Raw genomic sequence first — 26,838 nt, forward strand, 5'->3', positions numbered from 1 at the left:
AGTCTGTTTTCTAAAAAATAATAATTTGGCAAGAGATTATAATGAGGCCCTGGGATGCAGCCCACTCGGGCCGTATGTAAATCCGGCACAGTCTCCAGATTGTTGGCATCCCAATGATGATGCCGGTGGGGTTGAACCGGGCATCTTCTGCGTGCAAAGCAGATCCTAGTAAGGGCAGAGGATTTTCAAAATCCCAATAGGATATTATGGGTTGCCTGGCCATTCTTGCAAAGCAAGTGCAATTGCCGAGCACGCAAGAGCCGCTGCATCGCTAATGTCCCAGCAGCAAGATCCAAGAAAATGAAGTGGTGGGCGTGGCTTGGTGCGGTGGGCGTGGCTTGTGAAGGGAGGCCGCCAACGTCATAGGCGCGCGCCGCTTCCCTGCTGCTTTTGAGTTGGGAGAGTTGAGCTGAGATTCCTGCATCGGAGGGGGTTGGACTAGGGGGGGAAGAGTCGCCTCCAGCCGGGCCACGTGGTTTTCTACCTGCAGAAGGTGTGTGTGCTCAGGGAGGGAGAAGGTGGGGGGGCTCCTGTTTCGCCCCCCTTTAATGGTATGGGAAGGGGGGCTTTTGCTAAATATAGAACACTGGAGGTGTTCTGTATTTAGGAGCCACCTTTTGTGATTTAAAAGTGTTGTCAATATTGTGTAATCCGCCCTGGGACCTTAGGGTGAAGGGCGGGTTATTGCAATTATGAAAAGTCCCAGGTTCAATATTTGGCTTTTTAAAAAATCGGATCAGGTCGGACGTGGCTGGGACAGACTTTCTCGATCTGAGACTCTTAAGGCAACGGCTGCCAGTCAGAGCAGGCGTGAGGAAGCTGCGGTGCTCCAGGTGTTGCTGGACTCCAGCTCCCATCAGCCTCAGCCAGCATGGTCAGTGGCCGAGGGGAAAAGGAATTGTAGCCCAGTAAGATCTGGAGGGTTGTCAGTTCCTCATTGCTTCTGGTGAACTATTTGTATCAGGCCAGTTCCTGCTAGAGGTTGTGTGTAGGGCTGCCTCCCTTTTTTCTTTTTTACTGAGCTGATTCTGAGCTTGTTGACAAACACATCTAGCAGGTGCCACTTCCCCACTCAGCATGCTTGAGCTCTGTGGAGGACAGGTGGGATATAAATGTAATAAACAACAAACAAACAGCTCTCAGTACTCCTGTGCTCAATGGAACTTACTCCCAAATAAGTCTACAGTGGTACCTCAGGTTACATATGCTTCAGGTTACATACGCTTCAGGTTACAGACTCCACTAACCCAGAAATATTACCTCGGGTTCAGAACTTTGCTTCAGGATGAGAACAGAAATCATGCTCCAGTGGCGTGGCGGCAGCAGGAGGCCCCATTAGCTAAAGTGGTGCTTCAGGTTAAGAACAGTTTCAGGTTAAGAACAGACCTCCAGAACGAATTTTCTTAACCCAAGGTACCACTGTGTTTAGAATTGTGGCCTTCAGATGACATCTGGAGTTGCATCATTGATCATGGCGTGTTTATATCTCTCTCTTTAGCCCTGCTGTGTTGTACAGATGAAACGAAAATCCAAATTGCACCAACGAGAAAGGAGAGATGATCTGGGCTTTGCCTCTCTGCCAATCTGCAGATACCGGAAGAAATTAGTTGAGGCTGTTCGAGATAACTCATTTATTGTAGTGACGGGCGAAACAGGCAGTGGTAAAACCACCCAGCTTCCAAAATACTTATTTGAAGAAGGTAACCATATATTTTTCTATATGGTAAAAGCAGTGTCTATATTTTCCTTTATTGCATTTTGGAATATGAATCCCATTAGCCCCAGGCAGCATGGCTCTGCCTCCTGGAACCAACGGGAGTTATAGAGCAAAATATATGGATTACACATGTCTCTCTGTCCAGAGGGGTCTGTGTCCTTTATCCTGACAATTCCACATAAATAATGAATTGCTGCTTTTTCTTTTTTTAAGGGTTGTTAGTCCAGTCAGTCTCTTTCCTCTTCCTGTGCAACTTCACAAGTCCTTCTGCTCCCTTTTGTAGGTTTTGCCAAGCACGGGACGATTGGCGTGACACAACCACGGCGAGTGGCTGCCACGTCCGTGGCTCAGAGGGTGGCGGAGGAGATGGACTGCCCTTTAGGGAGCATCGTGGGGTATCAGGTTCGCTTTGATGAATGTGTCTCGGAGGTACGAGTCGGAATCAGTCTTATCAAACTTTATCTTGTATCCCCCGCCGCCTCTGAGTCAAAGGGGGAGGGGAGCTCAAGGCAGAGGGATCAGGAAGCTGTTGTGAAGCTGTCGCAGCGTCTGTCCACTTCTTCAGATTCTGAGCTCCAAGTGTGTCCCTCTGCACCCTGTCTTGTCCTTGGAGGACTCCCTGTGTCTGGCTCTTCTTCAAGCCTTCTGTGTCTTCCACCCCCCAGTTTTCTCCCTCTTCTGATCTTTCTTCTGTGTCCCACCACCAATCTTCTGGGTCCAAGCCTTCTTCCTCTGCGGCTTCGCTAGGGGATCCCTATGCTTCGGCATCCAGCCAGCCCTGACAACCGTGTACATTTGTTGCTCCACCCACTTTTGCCTCTGGCCCTGCCCTCCACTGGCATGCGGTGCCCCGGAAGGGATGCGGCTCTCGGGTTGAGAAAGGTTCTCCACATGTGCGCTAACCAAATGCCTGATCTTGAAACCACACAGGATACTTCTATCCGATACATGACGGACGGCTGCTTCTTACGGCAGATACTGGCAGATCCACACCTCACCAAATACAGCATCGTCATTCTTGACGAAGCTCACGAGCGGAGTCTGAGCACGGTGGGTAACTAAGCCAGAATGGGCTTATAAAGAGATGCTCGCTTGGTTGCCTAGAAATCGCCTGCAGGAGACTAGGCAGGGGAAGCAAGTGTACAGTTTGGGACACTGTGTACAGTTCTGGATGCTTCACCTCCAAAAAAAGGACGTTGTAGAGTTGGGAAAGGGCCTGAAAATGGCACCCAAAATGATCCAAGGGTGGGAGCAACTCCCCTAGGGAGAAAGGTGAAAGCATTTGGGGCTTTTTAGATTGGGGAAAAGGCGAGCATGATAGGCGTTTGCAAAATTATGCATGGAGAGTGTGGCTAGAGAAAAGTTTTTCTCCCTAACAGTAGTAGTAGTAGTAGTAATAATAATAATAATAATAATAATAATAATAATAATAATTTATTATTCCCCAGCCACTCTGGGCGGCTTCCAACAAAATATTAAAATACAGTAATGCATCAGACATTTAAAGCTTCCCTAAACAGGGCTGTCTTCAGATGTCTTCTAAAAGTCTGGTAGTTGTTGTTCTCGTTGACATCTGGTGGGAGGGCGTTCCACAGGGAGGGCGCCACCACCGAGAAGGCCCTCTGCCTGGTTCCCTGTAGAACTCGTGGACATCCAATGCAGATGAAAGATTCAGGATAGAGGAAAATAAATTGCTTCTTCATGTAGTGCCCAGTTAAACTGTGGAACTTGCTTACCCAGGAGACGGTGATGTCCACCAACTTGGATGGTTTTAAAGGACGACTGGACAAATTCACAGAGGCAAAAGCTATCGGTGGCTACTAGCCACAATAGCTATGTTCTGCCTCTACGGCAGGAGGCAGCAGTGCTTCCAAATGCCGCTTACTGGAGCCCACAGGAAGGGAGAGAGTGCTGTTGTGCTCGAATCATTCTTGAGGGTTCCCTGTGGGCAAATGGTTGGCCACTGTGAGAACAGGATGGTGGACTAGATGGGCCATTGGCCTGATGTGCAGCAGGCTGTGGGTTTTTTGTGTGTGTGTCCGGGTGGAAGGCTTGTAAGAGTGAAGACCCTCTTATTTTATCCCTGGGAATTTAACGATGACTAGATGCTTGGATCCCCTCCCGCTTCCAGGATATCCTGTTTGGCCTGTTGAAGCAAATGTTTCAAGGGAAGAAGCCGCCGGAGAGAAAAAGGCCCTTGAAAGTGGTGGTGATGTCGGCCACTCTGGACACGGACAAGTTCTCTGAATTCTTCAATCACTGCCCGGTGGTGGACATCCCTGGAAGGAACTATCCGGTGGAGGAGAGGTTCTGTGGTCTGGTGGGCCCGAGGGATGCTGACGGCTCTGCGTATGTTACAGAGGTAACGTATTTTTCGCTTTATAGGACGCACCTGACCATAGGACGCACCTTGTTTTAGAGGGGGAGAACAAGAAAAAAAATTCTCCCCCTCTCTGCTCAGCCCCCCTTCAGCGAAGCAGCAGGAGAAACAGAGCCCCTTCCATTTCTCCTTTCGCTTTGCTGAAGGGGCGATGCAGTTCTCCCTCTCTGCTGAAGCCAGGAGAGTCTTGCTCTCCCGGCTTCAGTAAAAGGAACCCGAAGCCTTTGGAGCGCAGCGCGAGGTCCCGCTGCGCTCCAAAGGCTTCAGGCAGCTATCCCTGAAGCCTGGAGAGCGAGAGGGGTTGGTGCGCACCGACCCCTCTCACTCTCCAGGCTTCAGCGAAAGCAACGCTTAGCCTCCGGAGCGCGGAGGGAGCGCTCCCTCTGCGCTTTGGAGGCTTCGCGTTGCTATCGCTGAAGGCAAGGAGCCTGCATTCGCTCCATAGGACGGACACACATTTCCCCTTAATTTTTGGAGGGGGAAAGGTTCGTCCTATAGAGCGAAAAATACGGTACTTGCTGGTAGCATTGGGAAGGGCTGTGGCTTAGCGGTAAGCAACGCCGGCCTCACTTGCAGAAAGGTCCCAAGTTCAACCCCAGCATCTCCAGGTAGGGGCTGGGAACGTCCTGCTGTCTGAAAGCCTGGAGGGCTGCTGGCAGGCAGTGTAGACAACCTTGAGCAAAATGGAGAAGTTTTCCGACCTGGTCCGGCTGTTTCCTGTGTTCTGTTCTGGTGAGGAAAGCACCTTTCCAATGCCTTAACAACCTCTGGCTGTTCCCACCTTGCCTGTTAATCTTTTCTGGAAGTGGATTAAAATCACATCTAATCATCATTTCTTCATTATGGGCCTCTGGACTTTCCAGCCAAGGTGGCGTCGAGAAAGGTCGTTCTTGGCTGAGCTCCGCAGGCTCTTTTAATGGTTTGACTGGGGTTTGTTTGTTTTTCTTTCTGTGTGATAGTGGTGGTATTGGTTCAGCAGCTATCTAATTTATCAGGGGGCAAGGCCCTTTTTAGTGTTGTTTTATTCTCTGGGGACCCAAGAATTGTAAATCAGTTTCAAAGGGAACTCAACAGCCGTTCTCAGTGTTTACCTATACAGGTTTTAATCTTTATGCTAAGGATTTTTAAAACCTTCTTTTTAACCTTTTAAACTTTTCAGTGCTTTACCACTGCATTATGGTCCTCCACGGGGTCACCAAGGAAAATGGCTAGACCTACAAAGGCTTTTTGCCATTTCCTGCACTGTCTTGGTATATCTAAAACACTATGATACCACTTTAAAGAGTCATGGCTTCTCCTAAAGAATTCTGGGAGCTGTAGTTTGCTAAGGGTGCTGGGAGTTGTTAGGAGGTTCTTTATGCCCCTCACAGAGCTACAATTCTCAGACTTCTTGTGAAGAGGGATTGGTTGTTAAACCACCCTGGGAACTTAATAAATAATGATAATAAATAAAATTGTAGCTCTATGCGGGGAATAGGGGTTTCCTAACAACTTTCAGCACCCTTAACAAATTACAGCTCCCAAAATTATTTGGGGCAAGCTATGACGCTTGGGACACAGGTGGTGCTGTGAGTTAAACCACTGAGCCTTGGGCTTGCCAATCGGAAGTTCGGCAGTTCGAATCCCCACGATGGGGTGAGCTCCCGTTGCTCCTGCCAACCTAGCAGTTCGAAAGCACGTTAAAGTGGAAGTAGATAAATAGGTACCGCTCCGGTGGGAAGGTAAACGGCGTTTCCGTGCGCTGCTCTGGTTCACCAGAAGTGGCTTAGTCATGCTGGCCACATGACCCGGAAGCTGTACGCCGGCTCCCTCAACCAGTAAAGCGAGATGAGCGCCGCAACCCCAGAGTCGTCTGCGACTGGACCTAACAATCAGGGGTCCCTTTACCTTGACCTTTTTAAAGTGATACTATAGAGCTGTAGATGTGTGAATGTGGCCTTGGTGAATGCAGTATGCATCCCAGGACTTCTGAAGTGTCAATGAATGCATTATTTCTCCTCTTCTAAGTTATGATGGGCTGTGGCTGAAAAATAGAATTTGGGGGTGGGGCTATGCAGATCAAGGGGTGGAGCTTATATGGCTAGGAACAGGTTTTGAATTCTCAGCAGCTCCTGTTGGGTCTGTGGGCTCCCCCAGGCTGCTGGAGAGCATTTCTGAGCCTGTGAAGGAAGCGTGGGTTGCCCACAGCCCAAAGCCTCAGGTGGCAAAGTGTAGCTTTCCCCACATTGGTTTTTACAGCAGAGGAAGGCCGTGAGTACATGTGTGTGTGAAGGGAAACGGCTTCCAACGCTTTGCATGAAAAGGGGGATCTATTTTCAGCCAGTCCTAATCTTATTAATGTTGCTTGTTTCAGACTGTAAAAGTCACCTTGGATATCCACTTGAGCGGCTCAGCCGGAGACATCCTGGTTTTTCTAACAGGTGAGAATTTCCCATGCAAAATAACCACTTTTGATGGTGAAATTACAATATTAATAAAAACTCACCTGGGTGCTAGCAGGCTCTCGTCAGACGATGAGTGTGTTGGATTCTCTTGAGTGACCTGGGTTTTGCACTGTGCAGCAGAGTATTATAATTTTATTATTTATATTATTGCGTTGTAGCCGACTAATTTTTTCTCGGAGTAGACTCATGGAAGCAGATTTTCCTCCATTAGTCAATTGATTTCAATGGGTCTCCTCTTGAGATTGATTAGTGTGGAATACAGCTCATTATTTATTAACATGCACAGCTTAATGCAAATAAAGACTAAAAATAAGCAGCTTGCAACATGCAAAAAAACCCCCAAACAAACCCCATTACACAGGCATTCATATATAAACATCCATATTTAAAATACACAATAAAATTATCCTGTAAAAAACAGTGCAGCAATTAAAACAGGTGACTCCAGGTTAGGGGATCAAGGGGAGTGTCTGCTTAAACAAGTGCATCTTCAGAAGCCGGTGGGGTGTCAATGCATATGGAGCCCCTTGCGTTTCAGCAGTGAGTGTATATAATAGTAATAATAATAATTTATTTATACCCCATCCATCTGGCTGGGTTTTCCCAGCCACTCTGGGTAGCTCCCAATCAAATATTAAAAACACAATACGGAATTAAACATTAAAAACTTCCCTAAACAGGGCTGCTTTCAGATGTATTTTAAAAGTAGGATACAGTGTTACCTCGGGTTACATACGCTTCAGGTTACAGACGCTTCAGGCTACAGACTCCGTTAACCCAGAAATAGTGCCTTGGGTTAAGAACTTTGCTTCAGGATAAGAACAGAAATCGTGCTCCGGCGGCACGGCAGCAGCGGGAGGCCCCATTAGCTAAAGTGGTACCTCAGGTTAAGAACAGTTTCCGGTTAAGAACAGACCTCCGGAACGAATTAAGTACTTAACCCGAGGTACTACTGTAGTTGCTTATTTCCTTGACATCTGACAGGGCGTTCCACAGGGCGGGCACCACTACCGAGAAGGCCCTCTGCCTGGTTCCCTGTAGTTCCAAATGCAGAGCAGAATCTGGCTAAAGCTAGACATTTTTTTAAAAAAACAGGCTTGCAATTTGGGAGCCTTCCCTCTGCCCCCCCCCATAAAAGACCTCCTTGTTTCTCTTTTTGTTTTTAGGCCAGTCCGAGATTGAGAAAACCTGCGAGTTGCTTTTCCAAAAAGCAGAGTCTATCGATTACCAATTCGATGTAAGGGATCGCTCTGTTGAAGGCTTGCTCATATTGCCATTATATGGCTCCATGCCAACAGGTGAGTCTGAGTTCTGCTTTGTGAGAACCTCAACTTTCATTACAAACCAGCCAGCCAACCAACCAAGTTGCTAGTCCTTAGGACTCGGAGCTGTCCAGGCAGTGCCTTTCTGAAACTCAGGTGACTGGGCAAAAAGGTACAGCCTCATTTCTCCTCCCCATGACCCCATTTGAAGAACCAATGACAGACATCTGTTTCAAGGTCTCTCCAACTCTTTTTTAACCCCCCAGATCAACAAAGGAGAATATTCCTCCCTCCTCCTCCAGGAATCCGAAAGTGTGTGGTGGCCACAAATATTGCCGCAACTTCTCTGACAATTGATGGAATCAGGTTAGCTGTTTGGGGTATTTTTTGACCAGGAGAATGAGGCAGAGGCCTGAAAACAGCGGGATGGGTAACTTGGATGGCAGGCCAAAATTGATACCGCCCCCTTACGAGCTCACATGATTCTTCCTTCACCATTTTATTCGCATAACAACCCTGTGAGGTAGATTATGTTGAGAGACCATGACTGGCCCAAGTTCTCTCAGTGAACTTCATGGCTAAGTGGGGATTCAGACCCCTAGCCCAATACTCTTAACAACTGTACCACACTGGCTGTCGCATTTTACGAAAGCATGGGTTATAAATTTAAAGGTAAAGGTAAAGGAACCCCTGACCATTAGGTCCAGTTGTGACCGACTCTGGGGTTGCAGTACTCATCTCGCTTTACTGGCCAAGGGAGCCGGCGTACAGCTTCCGGGTCATGTGGCCAGCATGACTAAGCCGCTTCTGGCGAACCAGAGCAGCGCACGGAAATGCCGTTTACCTTCCCACCGGAGCGATACCTATTTATCTACTTGCACTTTGACGTGCTTTCGAACTGCTAGGTTGGCAGGAGCAGGGACCGAGCAACGGGAGCTCACCCCGTTGTGGGGTTTCGAACTGCCGACCTTCTGGTATGCAAGTCCTAGGCTCTGTGGTTTAACCCACAGCACCACCCATGTCCCTGGTTATAAATTTGCAAGTAAATAAATAAAGAGTTCCCAGGGAAGAGGGATTGATTGTTAAACCACCCTGGGATGGGGTCTCCTAACAATTCTTGATGCCCTCAACAAACTACAGCTCCCAGGATTCTTTGGGGGAAGAAGCCATGGCAGTTTAAAGTGGCAGGATACCGCTTTAGATGTATATGGTACAGATAGGTCCCTGCCGCACAGAATTAAGAGTCGCTTCTGTTTCTCCGCTCACCTCTGACCCCACCCACTAGTGACATGTGGCTCCACCCCCAAAAGCAGGCCCACGGAATGCGGGCTTCAGGCAGCAAAAGGTGCCCCACTGCTGGTTTAAGGGGCCGATGTGAAATTAGGCCTGCTGTGATGGTTGAATGCATGGATCACATTTGAGCTTCTCTTTAAGGTACGTGGTGGACAGCGGGTTTGTGAAGCAGTTAAACCACAACCCGAGAGTGGGCTTGGACACACTGGAAGTTGTCCCCATTTCCAAGTAAGTTTGAGGTACTGTGGGGTTTGTTTCTCACCATTTTAGAGGAAACAGCCTTTCTTATGGAACCTGTAATTTCTCCACAGGCTGCTGCAGCTAATTTATTTGTTATAATTCTGCTCCTCAGCCAAAAGGAAGGCACCCAGAGCCATCTTTTTTAAGATCGCCCCTGCCAGCAGGCTTACAATCTAAAAAGGCACAACACAAAAGGAAAATGGGCTGGGAGGGCGGAGGAAATAAGCAAATTCAGGTTCAGGTTTTTGGTTGGTAGTAACTATTATTATTATTACAAATATTATTATATATTTGTGTCTGTTATATATTTTGGAAAGTTGTGGGTCTGCTAAATATGCATTTAGACACACCTCTTAAGGTACCATGATCAAAATTTTCATGCGGCGGTAAAACTGCCAGCACGGTTGCAAAGCTAAGCAGGGGGCACGTGGTTTCAAACTGGATGGGAACCTCTTGAAACCGTGCTGATCTTAACCCCTGATTTTACAACTGCCTTGATTTTTTAAAATGAGTTTTTTAGACTTCTCGAGCAATGCTGGATACGTTGCTTCTAGTTACTAATATAACATCACACATATAACTCTGTTCATTTGACTGCATTCCATTTTATCCTGGCCTTGTAGAATTTCGGAAGGAATCTCAGAGGTCATGCAATCCAACCCTCTGGTCAGTGGCAGGAATCTTGCAACTGCTGAGCCCCTCTCAGACAGCTGCCCACCCTTTGCTTAAAACCCCCAGCCAAGGAGAGGACCCTTTTGTTTTACACCAAGGGTCAGCAAACTTTTTCAGCAGGGGGCTGGTCCACTGTCCCTCAGACCTTGTGGGGGTCCGGACTATATATATTTTTTTGGGGGGGGGAGAATGAACGGATTCCTATGCCCACAAATAACCCAGAGACGCATTCTAAATAAAAGCACACATTCTACTCATGTAAAAACATTCTGATTCCTGGACGTCCGTGGGCCGGATTTAGAAGGCGATTGGGCAGGATCTGGCCCCGGGGCCTTATTTTGCCTACCCATGTTTTACACGGAAAGGGAACGCTGTTGTTTTCTCTCTTTCCAAATTCTGTTCTTTGAAGTAGTGTGGAGCTGTGCATTAAAGGTAAAGGGACCCCTGACCATTTGGTCCAGTCGTGGCCGACTCTGGGGTTGCGGCGCTCATCTCCCTTTATTGGCCGAGGGAGCTGGCATACAGCTTCCAGGTCATGTGGCCAGCATGACTAAGCTGCTTCTGGCGAACCAGAGCAGCGCATGGAAACGCCTTTTACCTTCCCGCCAGAGCGGTACCTATTTATCTACTTGCACTTTGAGGTGCTTTCGAACTGCTAGGTTGGCAGGAGCAGGGACCGAGCAATGGGAGCTCACCCCGTTGCGGGGATTCAAACTGCCAACCTTCTGATCGGCTAGTCCTAGGCTCTGTGGTTTAACCCACAGCACCACCCGTGTCCCTCGGCTGTGCGTTAACTGTAGTCGAAACAATAATTTTCTGTTGCTCCCAAGAGGCCCCCTCTGCTGAGCTTAACACTTGAGAGGGCCTGTGGGGAAGGAGGCAGTCTTTCACATATTTGAAGCCTAAGTTATTTAGTTATCCGCCGATATACTGATAATCATTAGTTAATGATCCTCTTTTCAGGAGCGAAGCATTGCAGCGAGCTGGCCGAGCCGGACGGACATCTTCTGGGAAGTGCTACCGGGTGTACAGCAAGGAATTCTGGGAGCAGTGTATGCCCGACCACATGGTTCCAGAGATCAGGCGAACCAGCTTGACGTCTGTCATCCTGACCTTGAAGTGCCTTGCTATCCACGATGTCATCAGGTAGCCCATCCTGCCCAACGAGCTGAACGGGGAGTCGCGGGGGTGGGGAAGGGAAGAGGATTGGCGATCTTGTTGCTTCACTTCTTTTTAAGGAATCCCACAACCTTTGGTGACTCGATTCCCCCCATTTTCTGTTTAGGTTTCCTTATTTGGATCGCCCAGAAGAGAGACGTATTCTGGAAGCTCTCAAGGAGCTTTATCAATGCAGTGCTATTGACCGGTAAGTTTAAGCACCTGTGTACACACTGTACATTTATTTTCCCTGTAATTTTCTTAAATTATGTTTACCTCCCATGCACAAGATATTGTCGTTTTTCACTCTCCATTGACACATGGAACTTTTACTGGAACATCTCATATTACAGCTATCTGCTGATATTTTCTTCTTTTTGAAAAAAACTACTAAGCTCTTATTCCCTGTGTTGCTTGAAATTAAAAATCAATAAAAATATTTATCTGTTGGGAGCTGCCCAGAGTGGCTGGGGAAACCCAGCCAGATAGGTGGGGTATAAATAATAAATTATTATTATTATTATTATTATTATTATTATTATTATTATTTTATAGAAACAACAATAGCAGATTAAAATAGAGCATATTTTGTACAGGGGCCACCTGGATGGTGCAATAGCACCTGTGAAGTCTTCCTCTGCCACCCAGGAAGCCTCTGGGCACCCCCACCCTGCTCAGGTGTCCCTTTAGTTGTGGGGTGGTGAGTGTGGTTACTTTTCTCTCTCTCTTGAATAGTTCATAGAGCTGAAGGAGGAAGTTGAAGAGTGACTCTCTTTCCCACTTCCTCTTTCAGCTCCAATGCACTTTTCACAGCTCGGTTTCATTTTGCTGAATCTGACTGTTACCCAGATCTCTCGGTGAAGCAAATTGTGTGTGTGTTGGGATGCGGGTGGGTTGTGTGTGGATTGGGATTGGGATCTGGAGGAGTGGGGGGCGGGTGAGAAATGACCAGAGGGAGTGGTGCACTTGCTCAAAAATGTTGGGAATCATTCTCCATAGAAGCAGTAAATATGTTTGTACCTTTAAGAACTGTTTATGGGAGCTTTGGGCAGATTGGTTGCAGCTGGTCCTTACTACAAAAGGAGAAAAGCTGCAGTTTGAACTCTGCCTGCAGAAAAAACACCCACAAGCTTTGCTGTTTTTGGACGCGGGTGGCGCTGTGGGTTAAACCACAGAGCCTAGGACTTGCCAATCAGAAGGTTGGTGGTTCAAATCCCCGCGACGGGGTGAGCTCCCGTTGCTCGGTCCCAGCTCCTGCCAACCTAGCAGTTCGAAAGCACGTCAAAGTGCAAGTAGATAAATAGGTACCGCTCTGGCAGGAAGGTAAACGGTGTTTCCGTGCACTGCTCTGGTTCGCCAGAAGCGGCTTAGTCCTGCTGGCCACATGACCCGGAAGCTGTACGCTGGCTCTCTCAGCCAATAAAGCGAGATGAGCGCTGCAACCCCAGAGTCGGCCACGACTGGACCTAATAGTCAGGGGTCCCTTTACCTTTACCTTAATAAACCTTTTTTTAATTTGGTTTTACACCGGTCTCATGGTGTCACAGTCTCTGTTATCTGCCACCAGTGGAAATTCCCCCTCTTAACAAAAAATACAAATGTGCTGTCAGGCGTAAAAAGGTAGGAGGCCCCGATATACAGTATGTGTCTGCTTCCAGACTTAAAAGTTCTTTCTGCTACTAATTTTTTCTGCTCCCAAGAATATGGTGGGAGGGGGTTGCAACTCATTAGTAGAGTAAATAAATAAAATTACGATTGGGGCAGAAGTGGGCGGAGCCTTGACTTCTCTGATGTCATTTTGCTACTTTATGCAGTGGGTCACGTGACGCCTCTGATGTCACTTTGTGGAATGGGATCACATGCCTAGGGCTTAATGTTTGGCTAACGGAAGGATAATTTCCAGATTAACCCTCATTCCTTTTCCCCCGCCACCCATCTTCTCTCTCTTCCCAAAATTTAGGAGAGGCTACGTGACCAAACTGGGGGAGTTCATGGTGCGGTTCCCCCTGCCTCCGAACCTGACTTGTGCTGTCATAAAGGCTGCCTCTCTAGGCTGCGAAGACTTGATGCTTCCAATCGCAGCCATGCTGTCAGTGGAAAAAGTGTTCATTCGACCAGGTAGGATGAGAGAAAGGGTGGCCGCTGTTGGCAGCTGTGGAGCCAGAGAACACACATTTCCTCCCCTGAAGACTGTCCTTTTAGGGTAGGATCATTCCTTGCGGAGGCCTTAGCCGAGGTTGTTATACTCTGGATCATGATGATAATGATAAGTTTGTGCATCTAGGTAGCCCACATTTTTTGCATCAAGAAAACGTGACTTCTGTCTAGCCTTGCAAATTAAAAAATTTAAAAAGGCACCCTCCTAATAGCGAACTTGTGTGTTGAGTGCCAACAGCAGCTGAGAGCAAGAGGGTTTCTCAAGAGAACATATAGCACTGGTCCTGAAAGACCTACATTGGATCCCAATACGTTTCTGAACACAAGTGTTGGTGCTGGCCTCTGAAGCCCTAAACGACCTCGGCTCAGTATACCTGAAGGAGCGTCTCCTCCCCCCATCGTCCAGCCCGGACACTGAGGTCCAGCTCCGAGGGCCTTCTGGCGGTTCCCTCACTGCGAGAAGTGAAGCCACAGGGAACCAAGCAGAGGGCCTTCTCAGTGGTGGCGCCTGCCCTGTGGAATGCCCTCCCATCAGATGTCAAGGAAATAAACAACTATCTGACTTTTAGAAGACACCTGAAGGCAGCCCTGTTTAGGAAAGCTTTTAATGTTTGATGTTTGATTGCTTTAGTATTATTATTATTATTATTATTATTATTAATTATCATCATTAATATTCTGTTGGGAGCCACTCAGATGGCTGGGGTATAAATAAATTATTATTTAACTAATAATAGTGTGCTCAGGGAAATTCTTGGGATTATGGAAGTCCAAAAGGCTATTATTAAAACAAAAGACAAGGAGCCCACACCCCACCCCAAAATCCCAGCCCAATCTGAGTATGTTTAGTAGGCATGGAATGTTAAGTATCAGATGGAGAAAGAAAACAGAAAAGGGCTGTGTCTGTGAGAGTGGAAGGTCCTACTTGAGTCAACAACACCTGATAGCTCAAGGTGGCATCCGTGTTTCCCTACTTATTTAGTCCCCACAACAACCCTGCGAGGTAGGTTAGACTGAGAAGCACTGAGGGAAATATCTGTTTTCTGTGCTATGGCAGAGGCCTGTAACGGCTGTGGAAACGAAAAAAATAGGCAAAGGGCTGGGCTGGGGAGTGATGCTTGAATAGGAATGATTGTTGTTAGAGGACAAAGGTCCTTTGATGGTCCTCCCCACATTCGCTGGTGGTGCCGGGTAATCTCTGTAACACATTAACTTTGGGTTTCTTTGGCTCAGCAGTCAAAAGCAGTGCATGCTAGCGGTGCCTTTGAAAGGGAGCTGCTGCGGGTGGGGGGCTACTTAATCATTTATCTGTGCCCACTTTAAAAAACCAAACTTGAAAACCTGCCCTGTGCCTCCACAGCTAGCCCCTTTCCCTTGCCACAAGCTGGGCTGTAGCAACTGAACAGTGACTGGGAAAACACTCTGCCTATGCCCAGAGGCACAGTTTTCCCCACTGCTAATTCTCGTGACAGGTTCTGCTAAGCTTTTGTCTCGGACTTTTTAAGGATGTCTAATAATAATAATAATAATACTATATACAGTGGTACCTCAGGTTACATACGCTTCAGGTTACAGACTCTGCTAACCCAGAAATATTACCTCGGGTTAAGAACTTTGCTCCAGGATGAGAACAGAAATCGTGCTCCGGCGGAGCACGGAGGAGGCCCCATTAGCTAAAGTGGTGCTTCAGGTTAAGAACAGTTTCAGGTTAAGTACGGACCTCCAGAACGAATTAAGTACTTAACCTGAAAATTTGGAATAAAAGGAATTGATGCCCAACTTCATCCAACTTCTCAAATTCCCAAAGCTTTATTGGCATATAAACAAGATTACAATAAGGTTCTGCATGAAATCACTCAGCAAAATCTGCATCTAACACTCGTGTAACACTCAGGAATCCTCACTGCGTGCTGCAGAAACCTGGCTACTATCTCCATCTTATTCCCATCCTGGATAAACATAAGAAAGACTACCTTACATTCATCACCGTATTTCCTTAGGTGATCCTGAGGCTCAGAAAGAAGCTGAGCTCCGACACCAAGAGCTGTCTTTGCAAGCGGGAGGATGCAACGACTTTGCGACACTCCTGAATGTCTTCGAACAGTGCAAAGCAAGGTACCCAGTGCTGTAAACAAAAAATTGCCCTTTCCCCTTATGGGGTATCCAAAAGCCCATATAGAGTCCTTCCATAGGTTCCCTATTGGTAGGAGAAAATAACAGAGGCCAACCAGAGAATACTGAGAAGCAAAGCAGCTCGTAAGCTTGATCTTTATTGATCTGTTGCAACAGGGTGCTCCCCTCACCCGCAGGAGAGGAGGAGGAACCCAGAACAATGGTGCGCAAGGCCTTATAAAGACTTTTGAATTTGCCACCCTGTAGATCAAGACCACCCCAAGAAACATCATACATACATCACAGAGGGGTGTAACCTAAGACCACCCCTCAGATACATCACACCTACATCACAGAAAAGGCGGTCTAAAACAGAAATTTGAATATTGTTTTTCTCCTGTTCTTTATCTCCTGTCTGGCAGGTTACTTGATTGGATTGCCTGGGGAGCCCGGCCATTCTTTTGTAGTGATAAATACTTAGTTCCTGGGCCAGGTCACAGGCTCACACCCTGTTCAAACACAGACATACCCTCAAGACAGGATTTGTGAGGAAAGAGACAATGGGAGAGTTCCCACTTTGACCTTGCAGAGAAAACATTGGCTCAGTTTAGGAATCAAAATGGTTCCAGGTTGGTCTTCCTGTGCTGATCTGTGTACGTGCGGTTATGAACATTACCATATATCTAAGACCTCAAAATTCCTATCACACCTTCCAGGTGTTGTCAGACTACAACTCCCATCAGCCCCTGTCAGTGCAACTATTGGGTCCAGGACGATGGGTGTTGTAGTCCAGCAATATCCGGAAGAATTGACCTCTTGTGCTTCAGTGCCAGAATAGCAGATGGTCAGAGGGTTGTAAGTAGGGTTGAATTCAAGGTTTTGGGGGGTAGATATTAGGGGTGCGGGGCCTTTGCCCAACCTGGGGGCCACATTCCCTTCTGGGCAACATTGCAGGGGCCAGATGTCAGCAGTGGGCAGGGCCAGAAGGAAAAGAGGGTGAAGGAACACATGTCAATTTCCTCGCACTTGTTACTACATCTTCTATCCAGGAAAACATCCTGGCACCTGGTAGGGAAGAGGCTGCCAGTCAGTGTAGACAGTACTGAGCTAGATAAACTTTGTGTAAGGTGGCTTCCTTTCTTATTAAACCAGCCTTTAAATCAGAACCTTGAGGACTAGAATCTTGCTTCGCATGTTCCATTTAAAACAGCAGCTTTTGTTGATCTCGCTTATTTCCCTCTGGCTTAGCAAGTCCCCATCTGCTTGGTGCCGGGATAACTGGGTCCACTGGAGAGCACTGAAGCTGGCGTTCAGTGTGGAAGGGCAGCTCTGGGAGATCACCAGCAAGTTGAAGCAGGTGGGTCTACCTTGGGCGGTGGGGGGTCTTGGGATGGGGGGGCAGTGTCACGCAGGGGTCCTTGGGAGGTTTCCCCAAGGAGCTGTGCACAGTTAGCCCTGTGGAAGTCGCTCCCACAATAGGCAGCGATGGCCCCCAACTTGGATGGCTTTAAGAGGGTTAGACGAATTCATGGAAGCTCTCAGCGGCCACTGTCAGGATTCCTGCTTGCAGATTTCCCCTTGGCACAGTGAGAAGAGTGCGTTGGACAAGATGGGCATTTGGCCTGATCCTGCAAGACTCTTACGCTTCTTAAAGCATTAATAAATGAAAATCTGCCCTTATTCCCTTATGGGGGACACAAGAGTCCTTATGGGGGACACAAGGTTCTCCATCGGTCGGAGATAAGAACAGAGGCCAACCAGAGAATATTGAGAAGCAAAGCAGCTAGTAAGCCTGATCTTTATTGAACTGTTGCAACAGGGTGCCCCCTTCGCATGCAGGAGAAGGAGGAGGACCCCGAACCAAGGTGTGCCCGCCCTTATATAGACATTTTAAATTGCCCGCCCTGGAGTCCAAGACCACCCCCAGAAACATCATACCTATATCACAGAAAGGGTGGTCTGCAACAGAAATCTGAGCGCATTCTTTACCTCCTGTCTGGCAGGGTACTTGTTAATGCTTACTTGATTGGATACCCTGGGGAGCCTGGCCAGTCTTTTGTAATGATAAATAGTTAGTTCCTGAGCCAGGTCACAGACTCACCCTATTCATACACAGACATACCCTTAAGACAGGATTTGTGAAGGAAAAGACAATGGGGAGGTTTTTCCATTTTCCTTGACCTTGCAGAGAAATCATTTGGTCAGTTTGGGAGTCAAAATGGTTTCAGGGCTGTTTTCCTGTGCTGCTTCAGACATGTGGTATATATATTTATGTACGTGTTTGCTTGGTACATTTATGAACGTTTTATATATATATATATATATTTATATGACCTTAAATTTTTTATTTCAAAGCTCATGCTTGGCACCCTTCCCTGACATAATAAACTCCTGATTGCCTTTGGTTTTGCCTGCTAAAACAGTCATTCCAAAATACAAATTTAGTGTTTCACACACCAGAGATTTCACAGCTGTTGTTTAGGTTCCCCGCTCCTGAATTTTCAAGAGCTGCTAATGCAAGCCTCATTGAACTTAGACCTTTTTTTTTATTATTTTACTATCTCTTGCACTCTTTACTTACTGTCAAAATTGGCCCGTGGAGAGCAGACTGAGGAATCTGGCTGGCACTAGCTTGCAGTTACCTGGTTTGGGTATACTAAGCCCTGCACAGCTTGAGGTCAGGATACCTGCAAGATTGTCTTGTCCCCTTATATGCCCAGTCGATGACTGCGCTCCGCAGGTGAGGGCCTCCTGAAAATACCATCCCATCAGGAGATTCACTCTGCACAAAATATGAAGCAGGCCTTTGGTGTTCTTTTAGAGTTTCCTCCCCTTTAAATATTAGACAGACGCCATCTCTGTTGTCTTTTTGGTGCCAGCTGAAGACTTTCCTCTTCCAACACGGCTTTTAAGCAGAGATCTTTCCCAGTCTGCATGTGCCTAGGAATTGTTTGGGGGATGTTTTAAAGATGGCTTAGCTTTCTTGTGGGTTTGCCACCTGGGATGCTTTTGGGTGGAAGGGGGGGGGAATATAAACTTCATAAATAAATAAAAATAAATAATAGAGGATTGACCTGGAACAAGCGTAGCAAACATGGCACCCTCTAGCTGCTGATGGACTACAGCTCCCATGATCCCTGGTGGTTGACCAGGCTGGCTGGGGCTGATGGGAGTTGGAGGACTCATGTTGACTCACCATGGAGTAGAAAGACCTTCCATCAGATTGAGTAAGGCAGTTTTTGGTTCTCTCTCTCTCTTTAGCTGCCAGACTTTCCAAGAGAGCATTTTGACGGCTCCAGGAATGAGATCCTGAGAAGATGTCTCTGTGCAGGTTATTTTGCCAATATTGCCAGGAGGTAAGGAATTCAACAATCAATCTCCTTATTACGGTCAATTACCAATATCCAGAAATAAATTATGTATAATTGCAGAAAATAATGGCAAGCAGAACTATAGCCATAAAATTACTAATAACTGTATAGTACTATAGGACGCCAGGCATGGAAAACGAGATTTTAAGTTTGCTGAAATTAGTTGAATTTTGCTCGCAGCTGCACAATGTTTCACTCCCCCTGGGTACGTTCTTATCCGAAAGGAGCAAAAATGTAGAAAATGCTCATGATGATCCTGGGAATTTCCATAAAAGGATTTTCAGTAAAAATCTTACCTGTGTCATGGTAAAAAGAACGACACACAAGGACATGAGTTACCATTTCTACTTCTCTAGATTCACAAGGACATTTACATTAATGGGGAAAAGGAGTGGTGCTGTGGTCTAAACCACTGAGCCTCTTGGGCTTGCCGATCAGAAGGTCGGCATTTTGAATCCGTGCAATGGGGTGAATTCCTGTTGCTTTGTCCCAGCTCCTGAAGTTCGAAAGCATACCAGCGTAGGTAGATAAATAGGTGTCGCTGCGGCAGGAAGGTAAACGGCATTTCTGTGTGCTCTGGCACTCCTCACGGTGTTCCATGCGCCAGAAGTGGTTTCGTCATGCTGGCCACACGACTCATAAAAGCTGTCTGTCAGCGGAGATGAGCGCTGCACCCCATAGTCAAACTCAACTGGACTTTAACCGTCTAGGGGTCCTTTACTTTTACCTTTACCTTACGTTGACGACAGGGAAGTTCTTTTGGAACCTCCCCTCCAGAACTGCTGATGGAAGGACATTTAAACATACCAGAGTAAAGGCTCTCTGATGTTTTTGAGTGGAGACTGTGTAAAGGGAGTTCACTGGCTTATAGGGCTGCGGTACTCTGCCAATAAGCATGTTATTGGAGGTTAAGACTATAAGCTCATAGAGTCGTAGAATTGTAGAGTTGGAAGGGACGATTCTATGAGCTTATAGAATATGCCGCTGTCCCATACGGGGATCAAACCGGCAACCTTGGCATTATCAGCACCACGCTCTAACCAGCTGAGCATTGCAGGGGTTGGACTAGATGATCCTCAGGGTCCCTTCCAACTCTGTGATTCATTTTGTAGTGTAAATAAAACAGATAGGACAATTATAACAGCAGATGGAAAATTAAAAGAGGGGGAAACAAAGCTACATAAAACTTGTAGAATGAGTACAGTTGCGCAGGGGTTAAAATGACCAGAGTCCCAAGTCAAAGACTATCGGTGTTATCGGATTGTCAAATAGTCAAGGAAATGCGGTCGTCCCTTTCAGTGGGTGGTGCGGTACGGGCTGGTTTTTGGAAAGTCTGCGTCAACCTCTTCTTGTGTTTTTTGCCCTTAGATCCATAGGCAAGTCGTTCTGTACCATGGACGGCCACGGGAGCACCGTCTACATTCACCCTTCGTCCACCGTAAGATCCCCCCTTCTGTTAATAATTGCTGGGGAGTGGGGGGATGGAATGGTTGAACCTTTCTTTAGATAAAGAAGAAAGCCCAGCCAAGCAGATTCTCTGCATTCCTGGCTTTACTTGATGGTATAGGTAAATAGTCTTTTTAAGAAAAAGGTCCAGGTTCAGTCCCCAATTGCATCCCTGGGCAGGGCTGGGAATGTTTTCCTGCCTGAAACCCCTGGAGAGCCATTGCCAGTCAAGGGAGACAATGCTGAGCCGGGTGGAACAGTGGTCTGATGTGGCACGAGGCAACTTACACCTTATAACCTGTATTTTAAATTGGGTTTTTTTTCCTTTTTCTTTTCCCCTATTATGTTTTTACTGTAATTTTACTGTTGTTAGCTGCCCTGAGCCTGGCTCTGGCCGGGGAGGGCGGGGTATAAATAAATTTATTATTATTATTATTATTATTATTATTAAGCTTTCCACTGAGTCAGACCTGACCGGCAGCAAACTCTCCAGGATTTCAGACAAGGGGTCTCTTGCCCACCTAGCTTGGGGGCACCAGGGATTGAACCTGGCACCTTCTGCAGGCAAAGCAGGTGTTCTTCCACTGAGCTATGGCAGTGTCGTTCATCATGCAGGCCGGGGTCCTGTAGCCAGACACACAGGGGTTACTTGATAGCTAGATGGATATAACAAGGATTTCCCTTAAGACAGGAAGTCGGGAAGCTGCCAGTGCAGTACATGCTTCTCTGCAGTTTTTACCGGGGTGTACCTTTCTTTAAAGAGGGACGTGGGTGGCGCTGTGGGTTAAACCACGGAGCCTAGGACTTGCCGATCAGAAGGTCGGTGGTTTCAATCCCCGCAACGGGGTGAACTCCCGTTGCTCGGTTCCTGCTCCTGCCAACCTAGCAGTTTGAAAGCACCAAGTGCAAGTAGATAAATAGGTACTGCTCCGGCGGGAAGGTAAACTGTGTTTCCGTGTGCTGCTCTGGTTTGCCAGAAGCGGCTTAGTCATGCTGGCCACATGACCCGGAAGCTGTACGCCGGCTCCCTCGGTCTATAGAGCGAGATGAGCGCTGCAACCCCAGAGTCGGCCACGATTGGACCTAATGGTCAGGGGTCCCTTTACCTTTACCTTTCTTTAAGAACATGAGATGAGCCTGCAGGATCAGGCCAGTGGCCTATCTGTGCCAGCATCCTGTTCTCACAGTGGCCAACCAGATGCCTTTGGGAAGGCCACAGGCAGGATCTGAGCAAAAGAGCAACTCTAACCCTCCTGCTTTTTCCATTGATAGCCTTGTCCTCGATGAATTTGTACAATCCTCTTCTAAAGCCATCCAAATCGGTGCCATCCCTGCCCTCCTGCGGGAGCCAATTCTACTGTTTTAGTTTAATAATAATAATAATAATAATAATAATAATTTATTATTTATATCCTGCCCATCTGGCTGGGTTTCCCCAGCCACTCTGGGTGGCTCTCAACAAAATATTAAAATACAGTAGTCCATCAAACATTAAAAGCTTCCCTAAACAGGGCCGCCTTCAGATGTCTTCCAAAAGTCTGGTAGTAGTTGTTCTCTTTGACATCTGACGGGAAGGCGTTCCACAGGGCGGGTGCCACTACCAAGAAGGCCCTCTGCCTGTTCCCTGTAACTTGGCTTCTCGCCAGAAGGCCCTCGGCGCTGGACCTCAGTGTCCAGGTAGAACGATGGGGGTGGAGACGCTCCTTCAGGTATGTGAAGAACTGCTTCCTTTTGCCTTCCTGAAACTTCAGGAATTCAGATGGCCCTGTTTGGGTTCTGTTATTTTGAGAGGGGGAGAAAGGCTTCCCCCAGAACTTGCTGCATTCCAGCTCCCATCAGCCCCAGCCAGCTGCGTCAGGGATCAGGAATGACGGACAATGTAGCTCAGGAATAACTGGAGGCAGAGCATAGCCATCATAGCTAGTGGCCATCGATAGCTGTCTCCTTCCTGAAAGGAAGCTAATCTTTTACGAAGCATTTCTGATAACTTGCAAAGCACACGTCTCCCACAGCTCCGTGATCAGGAAGCCCAGCTGGAATGGATCCTCTTCCATGATGTCCTCGTGACCTCCAAGGTTTACGTCAGGATGGTGTGTCCGGTCCGCTACGAGTGGGTTCAAGACCTGCTGCCCCGGCTGCACAAGATCGACGCTTACGAGCTGAGCAGCATGGCCCGGGAGGAGGTGACGGAGGAGGAGATGGCCAAATGGAGGAACAAGGAGGACCTCCAGAAGAGGAAGGGTGAGCTGAAACAAGGCCTCCTCTGTGGTGGCCCCAGCTGGTGGAGTGGAATGGCATCCTCTCCAAAGTTGCATCTGGTGCAATCGGTATCAGAGTATCTGGATTGCAAGCAGAAGGCATGAGGTGGGGCCAGGGAGAGGCCTCTGATTGAAACTGCAGAGAGCAACTGCTAGTCAGTGTAGACATTAATGAGCTGGATGGACCAGGGTCTGACTCGGTATAAGTTCGCTTCTTGTTTTCCTGTGCCTTTGGTTATCTCCTCCTTGGACTACTGCAACGCGCTCTACGTGGGGCTACCTTTGAAGGTGACCCGGAAACTGCAATTAATCCAGAATGCGGCAGCTAGACTGGTGACTGGGAGTGGCCGCCGGGACCACATAACACTGGTCCTGAGAGATCTGCATTGGCTCCCAGTACGTTTCTGAGCACAATTCAAAGTGTTGGTGCTGACCTTTAAAGCCCTGAACGGCCTCGGTCCTGTATACCTGAAGGAGCGTCTCAACCCCCATCGTCCAGCCCCAGACACGGAGGTCCAGCACAGAGGGCCTTCTGGCAGTTCCCTCATTGAGGTTATTGGGAACCAGACAGAGGGCCTTCTCAGTAGTGGCGCCCACCCTTTGGAGCACCCTCCCTTCAGATGTAAAGGAAATAAGCAGCTATCCTATCTTTAAAAGACATCTGAAGGCAGCCCTGTTTAGGGAAGTTTTTAATATTTAATGCTGTATTGTTTTTAACACTCAATTGGGAGCTGCCCAGAGTGGCTGGGGAAACTCAGCCAGATGGGAGGGGTATAAATAAATTATTATTATTATTATTATTATTATTATTATTATTATTATTATTATATTGGTTACAATGCACCCCTTTAGCCTGACGTTTGGCTGAGTGGCTATTCTCCCTCCCGTTGCAATGATGTTCTGTGCTGATGTTAATCTTATTGACTACTTCATATATTTATTAGATAAATACCCCTTCCTTCCAAAGGAGCCCAGGGCTGGCATTTTGGATTTTGAAACCGGACTGGATAAACAATCTTTCATCTGTGCCTGTAGTTTGTTGCATGGTTCACGGTAACCAAAGCTGGAGAGAAAGTTGTCCCCAGGCAGAAATAACCAATCACCCCTTTGAGTTGGTAGTTTTATTTTATGATTTTAATTTGGGAAAGGCTGAAGTGCATGGGCAGAGCATCTCCCAAAAGGGAATGTGCCTCTTGGGCTGAGAAATGTTCTCTATCCCTGTTAGTTTTGCCTTGGCCTTATGATTATCAGCTTGTAGTAACAGAGAGGCGTTTCCCCCCCCCCCCCAACCAGTGTTGTGAAATGCCCACCCTGCTGGAATATGAGTGGCCCTATCATTATTGGCATTCCGCCGGATCCTCAAAACACACCTGTTTAAGTGAGCTGGTGATTTTGTTGTTTTCATTTTTACTTTTTTTTAACATATACAGTGAAAAGAATCGTTTTTTAATTCAGGATGTTTTAATGTTATTGTGCAGTTTAATTATGGATTGAGTTTATAGTGGTAAACAGCACAAAAGCCATATTGGCACATAATCAGTATATAAATTTATAAATGATAGTAGTAGTAGCAATAATAATAATAATAATAGAAACCCTGCATTTTGCAATATTGATTTCTAGTGTGTGGTTTCCCCCTTTCTCTTTTAGAAAAAGTGACAGACAAGTCTGCAAAGAACATGGTGAAGAGGAATGATAACCAATCCATAAGTGATGCTCGGGCACGGTTCTTAGAAAGGAAGCAGCAGAGAATGCAGGAATTAAATACTTCTTCCAAGGAAACTTGAACCGGCAGCACTCCTCCATCCCTGCCACCCACAATGTACACTTGTTTTACCTGAATTTACACAGCTAGAGCTGGGGGAATGGAGATGGTGGGAAGGAAGGACCCAGGGGAGCCCAAGCTGTCACCTGATACCTCGGGTGGGTGGAGCTACATCACTGTACTGTGTATATAAGGACCAGCTGCAAAGGGACAGCTCTAGTTAGAGAGTCCCAGTGAGTTTCCTTGGAGGCTGAGAGGTTGCCATGTCTGCTCGTAGCTCAGAAATACTTGCAAACGCCTGCAAGTGTGCTGTGGTGGTTGCCGTGTCATGGGCGAGACCCCTCTGAAGGTGTTGAGGCCAAATCAGTTATCTTTTAAGGAGGCAACTACATTACAAGCTACACTTCAAACAAGCCCCCGACTTCTCTTGTCTCTCCTACACCACACACAAACCTTCCTCTCTCATACAGAGACTCTCACACTTCCCTCTCTCATATGCCCTCCTCCTCTTTGTCTCTTTTGCAAGGACTTTCCCCCTGCAAAAGCTGCTTTACAGTTTTCCATGTCAAAATTGATCAAACTGTTGGCGTTGTTTTGCGATCAGAAGAGAAAGCCACTTGACAAAACCCTGGCGGGGAGCCACCTTTTAAAAACGAGTGCATTAGAAATATTTATGGTTCTTACCTATGCTGCTTCCAAGCACTGTTCATCTATTGGTATTTGGCTTGGAAAGTGGCCTATGACATTGCAACCTTTTCCTAAAAACGCACACTCACATTGGGTGAACTGTTCAAGCAAGAAGTTATAAAGCTTTTATTAAGCCTTTTAAAGAATATATTCATTGCGATATTGTATATACTGGTGTATGTGTGTATTCTTGGTTGTAAAATATCCACCCCTTTTGTTGAGTAAGAAAGGTTTTTTGTACCTTTGTTATAAAGCTCTGACAGCTTAAACTGAGCTTTTTGAGTGTATGTGTGTGTGCAATGAATCTTCAGAGTGGATATCAATCTTGGATGGATCTGCTATTCCTCTTTTTGGAGATGAGACCTTCAATATGAGTTAAAGATACTGGTCTCCATTGTCTTCAATTTTTCTGCAGGATTACCTATAGCAAGGGTGTGTGTTTGTGCGACCCACCATTGTGGTTAGTCTGTGCCATTCCTTTGTGTGGCCTTTTTAAGAACATAAGGAGAGGCTCTGCTGGATGAGCCCAGCAGCCTTGGGGAAATGACGGGCTGTATTCCTTGCTGCACCATCTTCCGAGGGCCAGATGCCATGGTTCTGCAGGGCCAGAAGCAAAAGTGGGTGGAGCAACAAATGCAAACTTTTGTACAATAGCAGGCCAGTTTCTTCAATCCTCCAGGCAAGCAAGAGCCATTGTCACAGTTCAGAAACATTCTAGCCAGGCAAGAACACTCAAGGAGGATGAAAAGCAGGGACTGGCCAGGAATGTGGCTTGGGGAGTCTCCCAAGGGCCAGAAAGAGAGATGTGGAGGACCACATTTGGCCCCCAGGCCCAGGGTTCTTCATCCCTGCTGCTCTATACTACCGTATATACGATGCACTAGGACGCGGGTGGTGCTGTGGGTTAAACCACAGAGCCTAGGGCTTGCTGATCAGAAGGTCGGCGGTTCGAATCCCCGCAACGGGGTGAGCTCCTGTTGCTCGGTCCCTGCTCCTGCCCACCTAGCAGTTCGAAAGCACGTCAAAGTGCAAGTAGATAAATAGGTACCACTCCGGCGGGAAGGTAAACGGCGTTTCCGTGTGCTGCTCTGGTCCGCCAGAAGTGGCTTCGTCATGCTGGCCACATGACCTGGAAGCTGTACGCCGGCTCCCTCGGCCAATAAAGCGAGATGAGCGCCGCAACCTCAGAGTTGGTCATGACTGGACCTAATGGTCAGGGGTCCCTTTACCTTTACCTTTATGGACTAGGCTCCTGCAGGGGGCGGGGTGTGTGCGTGCTGCATTGGATAGGAGGGATTTGCAGAAATCAACACTGACCTCCTTTGCACCTGCAGAGCAGCTTCCATTAGCCCAAAGCTACCATTGGACAAACACACCTGGAGGAGACTGGTTCATAAAGCTGCTGCCCAAATAAATTTATTTTTAAAAAATCCAGGCTGTAATGTTATTTATTTACTGAATTTGTACCTGCTGCCTAGCTCTGGCATGTTCTCATTCAGTAGGAAACGTCAGATGGGGGAGCCTTGAACCAAAGTGCCCCACATTGCAGCAGTTTGTTACAGCACAGGTCCACACTTGTAATGCTTAAACATTTGCAGCTTAGTAGTCGTGGTTCAATGTATCTATCTAATTACACCCCCCCCCAAAAAAATCCCTGGTAAGTTCTTTGAAGGGGTTCATACAGTTTAGGAGATCTATGCTGACTTTGCGCGGGGGGGGGGGGGGCGAGAACAGAGCAATTCCACCTCCTGGTTAATCTATTTTCATCCAGAGTTTTCTATTTTTACAATGGCATGCCATTGGATTAAAGTAGATAAGGCTATCATGGAAGTCTTTTGAGAAATGGCTCCCCTCTCACATTGCTTGTTTAGGAGCA

The 26,838-nt window shown here is 47.2% G+C and overlaps 1 protein-coding gene across 3 annotated transcripts; it reads left to right on the forward strand.

Moving 5' to 3' along the window:
* The first annotated feature begins 383 nt into the window (after positions 1-383).
* Positions 384-25,235, forward strand: DHX40 (DEAH-box helicase 40). Of its 3 annotated transcripts, XM_080982944.1 has the most exons (18): positions 384-493; positions 1,499-1,700; positions 2,001-2,146; positions 2,648-2,767; positions 3,849-4,079; positions 6,451-6,517; positions 7,708-7,839; positions 8,070-8,169; positions 9,238-9,324; positions 10,972-11,154; positions 11,294-11,374; positions 13,127-13,284; positions 15,324-15,438; positions 16,684-16,792; positions 18,697-18,791; positions 20,175-20,244; positions 22,265-22,493; positions 24,161-25,235. In XM_080982944.1, the coding sequence occupies exons 2-18, from the start codon at positions 1,517-1,519 to the stop codon at positions 24,295-24,297; spliced, it is 2,244 nt and encodes a 747-aa protein (XP_080839070.1). In that variant the 5' UTR covers positions 384-493; positions 1,499-1,516; the 3' UTR covers positions 24,298-25,235. The 3 variants fall into 3 exon arrangements, with proteins under 3 accessions (XP_080839070.1, XP_080839071.1, XP_080839072.1); XM_080982945.1 differs by lacking the exon at positions 2,648-2,767; XM_080982946.1 differs by lacking the exon at positions 22,265-22,493 and having other exon boundaries at positions 24,161-24,293.
* The last annotated feature ends 1,603 nt before the right edge of the window (positions 25,236-26,838 follow it).

The sequence above is a fragment of the Podarcis pityusensis genome (assembly GCF_964106645.2).
Source record: "Podarcis pityusensis genome assembly, chromosome: 15".
NCBI classification, from domain to species: Eukaryota; Metazoa; Chordata; class Lepidosauria; order Squamata; family Lacertidae; genus Podarcis; species Podarcis pityusensis.